We start from the raw sequence: 10,913 nt of genomic DNA, 5'->3' as shown, positions 1-10,913 counted from the left end.
CAGATCTCCAGTCAGTCTGTCAGACGCGCGCTGTAGGGCTGCAGTCAGTGTGAGATGAAGATGAGGAGGATGAAGCGCTCGCGGTCCGCCCACGCAGGAGCATCCCTGGCTCGCATCTAACCGTCGCGCGGAATTGAATATCGCATTTGTTTTCCGATGGAGTAACGGGATGAATGTCGCGAGTGATCGCTCGCACTTCGGCGACATGACGAGCCCACCGCGGAGCGAACGATGAGCGCCGGCGGGAATCTGCGCGTTACCCTGGAAACGGCAGCGGAGCGGCGGAGACTCGAGCGAGCGCGGGCCGAGCAGAGTGCAGCGACAGCCGGACTGAAGACAGAGGAGCAGCCGCCGCAGGACGCGGAGCGGCACACAGCAGCGCTCTGACCGTGCGCCGAGATATTAATTAAAGCGGGAAGAATCTGCAGTTTCTGATCAGCCAGTGATGAAGAGCACCGCACATGACCGCATCACTGGCTCGCGCGAGGACACAGTGATCTGACAGTTTGACAGAACTGATCTGAGGCCAGAGAGAATGACACGCGCTGAACATCTCGACGCTAGTCACTGGACAGAGACGCGCTGAGGCCCGCCGCCTCCGGTCTCTCCCTCCGGTAAGTCAGAACTCGCAAACTAAACTGTTGTTCACGTCACTCCACACTTTGAGGCTAACTCGTTCAAAATTGACTGTTGAAGTGAATAGAGACAGATGTATGCAGTGTCCTCATGTACAGTAGTGTGGGGGGTTGCCAGGTTCTCACAACAAATCCCACCCAATCGCTAACGTTACTCAAAACTAGCCTGATCGCGCCCCAGTTAAAAATCGCGTCCCTAGGATCAAATGCACGTTTTTTGGCGGGGCTCCTCTGTCAAAATTCGCATTCCAGTAGCTGGATATCACGTGATTGCGGTGGATCAACCCGCAGCAGCAGTGTTAAAGTAGATAACACTTAGTAGTGTGTTATCATTGCACAGTAAATTGTTCTGTGTCCCATCCAGTGCGCTCAGTGCTGCCCCCTACAGCCCCGCCGAACACACTCCTGCCCCGCACATGATCTCGGGCTGTAGTGCATGTGCTGGTTCTGCACACTCGGACTCCTTGAGTAACGTTAAACACTTAGATTTGCTGAAATGTGTAGTTTACATATCGTGCACACTGCAAGAACTGCTGAATGCCACGATGCCCTTGACCTTACATCTCTACTGTGACTAACTGAAATCATAATGATGTGATTTTCATTTCTTGCTTGACTGGTTATTGGATCAGACTGACAAAAGTTGAACCTTTTTTTTCACAAAAAATGGATTTAAATTTGAAAGTGCATCTGTGATCATAACTGGAGGATGTGCACCGAACATAATGCAACAAAATCATGTGACAACAATGTAGCTGTGCATTCTATTTCATTTTATAAAATCGGTGCGCAGCGTATCATGTGTAGTCAGAAATATAGTTAATATGTATACTGCATGCTGTTTTACATACTATTTTATAAAAATAGCACACAGTATTTCAGAAAAAACAGATGGTATGCATACTACATATTATTCAACATGCTATTTCATTAAAGTATGCTTACTGTTTCACATGCTATTTAATACACATGATATGCAGTGTGCTGTATGTATTGAGAAGGTAATTGTTATGCATACTGTATTTGCGAGTCTTTAATTCCCATCAGAGCTACTGTATCAGGTGGATCTCTGCCGAAAACAGTTTTCCATCGGCCCACACAGAATCTGCACACTTTATTTATTTTTTGACGTTTTCTGCCGTGGGTTAAATATTGTGTAATGTGTTAAACATTCTTATGATTAATGAGAGCGCTGTAATTGCAGACATAAATTGAATGAAACCTTCAGATGTGGGAAATGTGAGAGGTGTCTGCTGTGGTTGCTAGGGTCAGTCTGGGTGATGTTATGGTCTGTAATACTCTGGTCATGTGTTTTGTGCTGTGAGGACTGACTTCACGGTCTTCCAGGCGTTCCCTGTGAGCGTCCGGCTCCTGGGGGATTGTGGGATTGATGCTGAGAGCGTCAGAGGGTTGAGGAATGCTGTGTACAGTGAGGTTCGAGTGTTGGTGATACTGAGTGAATTTCTTCCACTTTTATTTGATTGCAGTGCTGCGGTAGCACACACACACACACACACACACACTCTCTTGATGTTGTGGCTTAATGCTGCTGTGGACTGTAGTGCACTGCTGGGATGATAAATGATATCTGAGCAGTGCATTAGTGTGGGTGTGCAGTATATCACTGAGCGCATCAGTATTAGACAATATTTATTTATTATTGGATAAGGTCAGTCTGATGAGGCACGTATTATCACATTTATTTATTTATTTTTATGCCAGGTCTCTGTGATGCAAAAAGTTACATTTACTGCAAATTATGTAATTACATTTAATTCTTATAGTGCAAATAAATATCTAATGCAAATAATTAAATGTAATGTAAAGTATATCACGCTTTAAAAAATATATCTCATAGTCTGCAAATGTTGTATAATATTTAATGCAAAGAAACTACATTTACTGCAAAATATGTCATGCATTAAGTTGTATTATAGTGCAAAATATAATGCAAATCATTTTAATGCAGAAATATATTGTGTAGTGCAAAAATATGCAAAGAATTAAATTTACTGCAAGTTACAATATAAGTTATAATACAATGTAATGCAAACTCACAAGGTGTGCTGCATCCTGATTGGTTCAGATAACATACTGCAGGAGGTCAGGGCTGCCGAAAATCATGCTATAAGGCGATTTAGAAATCCCGCACACTCAAATCGCGATTTTATTTCGATTTCGATTAATCGCACGGTCCTAGTTCAGAGACGCTCTTCTTCTGCTGTGGATCATCTGTGTCAGGGTTCGGTGTGTCGTGTGTATCTTGGTTTTAACGAGTGGTTATTTGAGTTACTGTTGTCTTTCTATCATCTCTAACCAGTCTGCCCATGCTCCTCTGACCTCTGACCTGTGACATCAACAAGGCATTTCCGTCCACACAACTGCCACCAGCTGGATATTTCCTCTTTTTCGGACAATTCTCTGTGAACCCTAGAGATGGATGTGTGTGAGAATCCCAGTAGATCAGCAGTTTCTGAAATACTCAGAGCAGTCCGTCTGATCAACCATTCCACGTTCACAGTCTCTTAAATCCTCTTTCTTCCTCATTCTGACGCTCGCTCTGAACTTCAGCAGGTCTTCTTCACCTCATCTAAACGCCTAGATGCTCTGAGCTGCTGCCGTGTGATTGGCTGATTAGATATTTGTGTTAGCAAGCAACTGATCAGGTGCACCTTATAAAGCGGCCCTTGAGTGTGTGTGTGTGTGTGTGTGTGTGTGTGTGTATATATTGCAAAAATATAATACAGATAATTTAATTTTATTGCAGAGTATATAATGCAGGGCTTGAATTTCGGTGCGGGAATGCGGGGATTGCGCATAATTTAAACCATTCCCGCAAGGTTAGCTTTTATAGTGCGAGAAATTCCCGCACAAATATATTTGCTTCATCTCAGAGCAAATGATTAAAAAATAAATTCACAGATGCGAGAAACAATATGTCAAATTGTCTAGTCAAATTGTCTTTTATTTTCGAATTTAATTCCTCAATCAGCGCTGGACCGGCATTTTCTGTCTCAGCGCTGAGCTCATAGACAGTAAACGGCGGAGCCCTGGCTGCTGTAGACAGATCATGTTTCACGCTGTCAATGCAGCGGTCTGCGTTGCGCTGATCTTATTCACACTATCAAGTGTAGGTGCAGCATTCTAACATTTTGAGTCAAAATGAGCTGTTTGTGAAGAAATTATCCGCTTCCAAATTGTCGTTGTAACAACGAAACTGAAACATTAAAAAACATTTTGCTCTTTATGGTGTGCGAGTGATAGAGCGCGGCAGCAACGAACCAACTGATCAGCTTACAGCGTCACAACATTGAATGCTCTGTCGAACAGCTGATCATAGCTGTACAGGACGCCTTTATTATTTTTCATCTCCATAAATATCTCTATAAATATATCTAGTAATAAAGTTAACGCAAGGGCTAGAAATCAATTAATATTTTGCTGATCCTTCTTGTCATCATGGAGAGCGCAGTTGGTTGCATGGCAACGACAGACGCCACGAGAGTGCAAGCGCTTGTGGAAATGAGACTGCGGCGCGCGCGCCCGAGCTTTCCACTTGTTTGAGCATGTGACTGCGCGTTTCCCCTTGTTTTCTATTCATTATGCGCAGCATATTTCCCGCGCGCACAAACACGGCCACAGACAATGAATTGTTTGGTTAGCGTAGTAGTTTAAATATGGACCGTTGGCTGAAGCGAAAGACAAGTTCGGATGATGCAGATCACGATCCAAAGAAAAAAGTTTTCACTGAAATGGAGAAACTCATTAAGACAGCCATGGTCATACCAGTAGCGAGTGTGTCGTTTGAACGTGGATTCAGCACACAAAACAGGATCAAAACTAAATTCAGAAATTCACTGAATAATACAAGTCTCACAAATCTAATGATCATTTCAGAGCTTGGACCTTCCCTTGAGCAGTTTGACTTCAACAGAGCCATCATCAAATGGAAAGAAATGAAGATGAGGAGACAGTTGAGAAACTTAGAATAAGTCACATGAAAAAAGGAAATGGAAAAAAAATGACTGAAATAGAACTGAAATGTATGAAAGACATAAATACTTATAGTTTAAACTGAGTTCTTAATATCAATTTACGATATCAATATCAAAAGTAAAAAAAAAAAGCAAAGAATTGAACTGAACTGAAACACATGAACTGAAATAGACATTAATATATAGCATAGGCCTAGTTTAAACAGAGGTCTTAATGTCAATTTGAAGAGCATGATGTATTTTGTATAAAGGTTTTTTTTTTTTTTTTTTACTGATTTGAGAACTGGAAATGCACAATTCATGCATACAAATCTGTAGATATTAATAAATGAACATGATTAAATTAGACCGATGCATCAAAAGTTATTCTCCCCCCCATAATCTTTAGATCCCCCCCATGTGACCCAAGTAAGGGGGGAATTCCCCCCCAGTTTAAAAAACGAAATTCAGGCCCTGATATAATGCATTAAATTCAATTCTTATAGTGTAATATGTAATGCAAAAATGTATTTTTATGAATATATACTTGTCTTGGCTCAAGTTAAAAATATATAGATGTGAATCATTACCCCAAAATTATTTTAATTGGATGAATTTTTTCATCTGTTGTAATGCGTTAAATAGAATTCTTATAGTACAAAATATTATGCAAAAATGTATAGAATGAAATGTATTTATTTAATCTAAAGTATATAATGCATTAAACTGAATTGTTCTTGTGCAAAAATACATATTATAATTCAAAAATATAAGATGTATGATGCAGGCGTTGTCGTGCGTACAGTGGTAATTAACGCCAGCTCATGATGGATGTGTGTGTGTGTGTGTGTATGTGTGTGTGTGTGTGTGTGTGTGTGTGTGTGAAGCAGCAGACAGTGTGTGAGGAGTACAGTAAAGCCCGATCTCAAACACAGCTCTCAGAGATGAATGTGATGTGTTCTCCTCCAGCAGAGATACACACACATCACTGATATATTATTCAGATATGATCTTTACTGACTCCAGATCAGTCGTCAGCTTTCCTTACTTCATCTTCTGCCATCACTCCATGCACCTCGCGCACTATATCCAACGTCTTCTGAAGATGCTTTGTGTGAGATTATGATATTATGATATTATTCACTGAATCAAGTATCAAAAGCTAGAGGCCCGTAAACAAACACTGGGATCCTAAACGTTCAGTTTTCCTGCGAGAGCTTCAGTGGAGGAGATTTCTCTTAAACTCTGTACAGCTTGAATGCACTGACAGATGCAGAAATATTAATGTTTCTCACACAAAACACCATCAGAGTGTCTGATGATTTACTTGTGTTCCGTGGAAACAGTTTTATTTTAGTGCAGTATTTATATACTATTATTATAATTGTTATTAATATAAGGGATGCACGATCATGATTTTTCATGGCCGATACCTATTTCCGATTTTTTTTTTTTTATCTTTAAGCAACAAACAAGAAAGAAGGAAAGTGTGCACAAACCGGATGTTTATTTGGTTTTTAATAGGCCAAACTGCCTTTTAGCTATTGATAACAATAACCGTAACCATCTGAAATGAACAGCAGTAACTGCACAGTGCGCAGGAAAGACTCTTATTTGTGCGTCAGGACACCAACATCTGTTCACTTCCTGTCTGTGCCTCAGACGTGTAACAGTTCCAGCGCTGATCAGCTGTCCGTGTCCTGCGCACAGAGTTAGAAATACTTCCACACAAACGACATGACAGCGAATGATTACAATGTAGCACGCGGGCGCACTTCTGGGAAAATCGGCCGAAAAAGACCAAAAACTGATTGCTGATCGCGTATTTTAAGCAAAAACCGTCCGGTTCTGATTTATGTCTGGTCAACCGGTGCATCCCTAAAGAAATATTTCCAATCAGCTTTTTAGTATTTGTTTCAGTGTCAGTACATTTTCATTTACTTTTAAGTAGTTTTGCTGGGTCATTTTTGTTATTATTTTAAACATTATGTTTAATTTATATTTTTATTTTAGTCTTAATTTTAGTTCAGTTTATTTATTTATTGACATTTTCCGGTTAATTTAGTGCTTTAAGTTATACAGTGTATTTCTAATTTATGTTAGTTTTCCATTCAATATTTATATTTTATTATAATAGTTTCTAGTTTGTTTCCAAGGCGTCATGTTTAATGTAGCAGCAGTAATATTGTAATATGAGGAGTTTGTATCAGTTGTTGTAGTCAGCGGTAATAACCTCCTCCTGGAGCAGATCGTGCAGGTGAGGAATTAACGACAGGTGTGTAACGAGAGGTAATGAAGCTTGTGTGGATGATGAAGATGATGAAGATGATGGTCTTCTCTCCGGTGAGATGCTGCTGTTGAACTCGCCCACACACAGAGACCCTTCCTCAAGCGTGTGTGTGTGTGTGTGTGTGTGTGTGTGTGTGTGATATCTGTATCAGCCATGCTCTCAGCGATTCCCACCCACACACACACACACACACACACACACTTCAGCCTGACATTGCATTAGCATCCAGGATGGCGTTGGGCGTGCGTGGGTGTGTTTGTGTGTGTGTGTGTGTGTTTCGAGCGACCCGGGCGAATTGGAAGTGTAATTTACGATCCGGTTTTCTGACTAATTAAAGTCCTTCTGCGGTTGTGTGTGTGTGTGTGTGTGTGTTGTGCGAGCGCTGAGCTCCGTGTGTCTTTTCTGCTGAAGCGGAGGCAGTTTCCATGACGACCAAACAAAGACCTGGAGTTCAGAGCAGAACTTCAGGAAACAGAGGAACAGAAGGAGTGCGAGAGGAACCTCGTCCATCACTGGGACTCACGCGTGTTCTCAGATCATACGTGTAATCAATACATGATCAACAGTCCTTCATTAATCTCATCAGCACTCACGAGCAACAGTAACATGCTGTCATACAAACACATTATGATTTAACTCATAATAATAGCATTTGACAAATTCTGATTAAAGTACATTCTAGCAAATCACGTCTGTGAATATTAAAAAGCTAAACGATGGCTATTGAAATATGACGTCTACGTCTCAATATAGTAATTTTTTAAAATAAATCTATTTATTAAAGTCACATTTTAAAAATGAAAGTAATTAAGTATTTGAAAAAAGGAAATGAATTGAATTTCCTAACGCCTTTATTTGATTACCGCTGTTCATAAATCCGGATAAAAAGAATAAATGGACAGCTTAGGATTTCTAAAAAACGTGTGTGGGACATGAAGATGAGTTTGTTTCTTCATCAGGTTTGTAGAAATGTAGCATTGCATCAGTGTCTCTGCAGTGAATGGGTGCCGTCAGAATGAGAGTCTGATAAAAACATCACAATAATCCACAGCACTCCAGTCCATCAGTGAACATCTGGAGAAGACGAAAGATGAAACACATCCAGCATTAAGATGATTTTAACTCAAACACATAGAGTCTATAATCCAGAATAACACTTCCTCCAGTGAAAAAGTGTTCTGGTCTGAATCAGGAGAGAAATCTGCACAGATCAAGCAGCGTTTAAACAGATCTAAACTAATCAGATTTTTGTGTTTTAGTGACACCACTGAGAAACTAGGTCACCCTCTAGAGCCCTGGCTACACAGTGCTGTTTCTTACGACTAGCATTAGCATTAGCGCTGATGACTGTTTCCTCACAGGTTTCCTGAACGCTTCAGCTTCAGGAGTTAAGATCTGACAGAGAAATGACACACAGAGAGTGGTCTCTAGCCTTTAATGGAGCGCGCTGAGAACGGACAGGTGAAGTAGTGGCATTCTGGGATACGTGTTTGTGTTGAGCATCTGACCGAGAGAAAAACACGGCTGGAGTCTTCATGGCATGTGATTAAGAGCAGAAGTCATTTAACAGAGCTCGTGGACACAGAAACGAATGTTAAACACAGCGCAGCTCTAAGATGTTATGCTGAGAGGAGTTATTAGTCATTTACATCTCCCAGCTGAATTTAAATGTGCAAATACATATTTAAAACCCATGAAATGGATAATAAGAAGCAAAACAGCCTGAGAGTAGAAGATGTCAGTTCTTATAAAAGTTCTTTAGATAAGCTAATGAACACCACACACTCAAAACACTGTGTGTGTGTGTGTGTGTGTGTGCACGTGTGTGTGTGCACGTGTGTGTGTGTGTGTGTGGTGACAGACAGCTTACAGTTACACTGAATACTGTTACATCACATCTTTCTTTATTGGACTCATTATTATTGCAGCATAACGACTGACAGAGCTGCTCCAGCGGTTGATCAATTGAGCCGAGTGATTGGTTTATTGCACTTTATCTATTTGTAGATTTAAATTCCAATCCATATCTTTAAAAGTTGGTTTCTCCACTTCAGTTACACTTACATACAGCAGAACTTTTATTCCTCTCTGTATCTTGAAGGTTTTGAACTTGAATTGTCTTAACATACTGTGTTTAATCAGCAGGAACAGTATCATGATATCTGTTGGTTTACATTCAGATGTTTGAAGAGACAGTGCTGAGTGGGTGGAGTCTGAGTGAGTGGGCGGGGACTGACTGATCGGGTGGGTGTGGCCTAATGAGAGCAGATCGAGCAGTGATTGACACTGAAATGATTCTGGATCTGAGTGTCACGTACTGTGAGTGAATCTGAGAGGAATGTGAATGTGGAGGATCTTTGACGTGTGAGTGAGCGGGTGGAGATGGAGAACTGTGTTTGGTGAATCCTCTGTGATTCTGAATCTGTGGGACTGAAGAGAGAGCGATGCAGAGATGGAGGCCGCGTGTGTGTATTTATAGCAGCAGGAATGTAAGGTTTGCTGTCCTGAGGGATGAATCACCACCAAACAAGACAAAACACTGACAGCAGCCCAGTGTGTGTGTGTGTGTGTGTGTGTGGACTGTAAGTGAATAATTATCTCTCTCTCTCTCTGTGTTTCAGAGCACGCTCGTGCTCGCAGGAAGAGCTTTGCCTCGTCGCGGCAGAGAAGCATGGAAGCTCCGCCCACTGCCCCTACACAGCCATTCAGACAACCTGTGAGTACTGTGTGTCCCGAACGGACGCCTCGCACCCTGCACACTACACCCTTCATAACGCTAGCACACAGGGGCAGTAAAACACACCACCGCCCGTTTATCATCTCTGACACTTCATTTGCATTTTTAATCCAGGTTAGTTTAAAAACGTGGTAAGGTTTGACACAGCGCATGTTACTGCAGCTTCCTTCATCACACTGATGCTCATGCGGACCGCAGTGCATTGTGGGACATTGATATTCAGATCAGAAATCGAGTTCACTTACTCTATATTTAATGTTAAGTGCACTATATTATTTATAGTTTTTATCATTATTTAGAATTATTTCAGTTTTCATTTAAATAGATTATTATATATATATATTTCAATATTGGTTGTTGTTTCCAGTTAGTAACGTTAGTTTTTCTACTTAAACTTAGTTCAGTTAAGTTGCAAGGCAATATTTGTAGTGTTAGTTATTTGAAGTGTTTTTTAATTTAATATTTTATTTGATATCAGCTTTATTTGAATAAACTAAAGTGTTTTTAATAGTTTTAGTTAACCATAATAACCCTGTTGATTAAAATACTGGTGGAAGGTTTGTTAATTTGAAACGTTTTTCACTCATAAATCACTAGTAAATCTGAAATAATTCTGTGATGCTGAATTAAATCAGCGACTGAAAGAGTGCTCTGTTCTGTCAGAGTTTGTGAACTCAGAGACTGAAGATGAAGCTGATGACCTCAGAATGTTGGGAGTTCTGATAACGTTACATCACTGACACAATATGAAGACATGCAATAAAACCAACTGTAATGTGATCTGATCTCAGAACATGTCTCAGATTCATCTACAACTGTGTTTAGATTAGTTTAGTTAGGCTGTGTTTGTCTGCAGGTAAGTGGAGCGTGTGAGTGTGTGAGAGAGAGTGTGTGTGTGTGTGTGTGAGAGAGAGAGATTGTGTGTGTGAGTGTGTGTGTGTGTGTGTGTGAGTGTGTGTGTGTGTGGGACTGACTAGCTGTACTTTTGGGATATATTTGTCTCCAGATGTGAACTAAATCTGACAAAACGTCTCCATAGAAACATCTGAGACGTTCTTGCGTGTGTGTGTGAGTGTGTGTGTGTGTGTGTGTGTGAGAGAGAGAGAGAGAGAGAGAGAGAGAGTGTGTGTGTGTGTGTGTGTGTGTGTATGTGTGTGTGTGTGTGTGTGTGTGTGTGTGAGAGAGAGAGAGAGAGAGAGAGAGAGAGAGAGAGAGAGAGAGTGTGTGTGTGTGTGTGTGTGTGTGTGTGTGTGTGTGGGACTGACTAGCTGTACTTT

At 40.8% G+C, this 10,913-nt stretch overlaps 1 protein-coding gene across 3 annotated transcripts in view; it reads left to right on the top strand.

Annotated features, from left to right (window-relative positions):
* The first annotated feature begins 6 nt into the window (after positions 1-6).
* The window catches only part of LOC127939230 (ras/Rap GTPase-activating protein SynGAP-like), a 25,898-nt gene continuing 14,991 nt past the window's right edge, over positions 7-10,913 (top strand). For all 3 annotated transcript variants that reach the window (XM_052536113.1, XM_052536112.1, XM_052536111.1), the window contains exons 1-2: positions 7-614; positions 9,521-9,615. In XM_052536113.1, coding sequence (XP_052392073.1) covers positions 9,571-9,615 — 45 coding nt within the window. In that variant the 5' untranslated portion in view covers positions 7-614; positions 9,521-9,570. The remainder of the gene's footprint in view (positions 615-9,520; positions 9,616-10,913) is intronic.

The sequence above is a fragment of the Carassius gibelio genome, chromosome A2 (genome assembly GCF_023724105.1).
Source record: "Carassius gibelio isolate Cgi1373 ecotype wild population from Czech Republic chromosome A2, carGib1.2-hapl.c, whole genome shotgun sequence".
NCBI classification, from domain to species: Eukaryota; Metazoa; Chordata; class Actinopteri; order Cypriniformes; family Cyprinidae; genus Carassius; species Carassius gibelio.
This window is presented reverse-complemented; position numbering and strand designations above follow the sequence as displayed.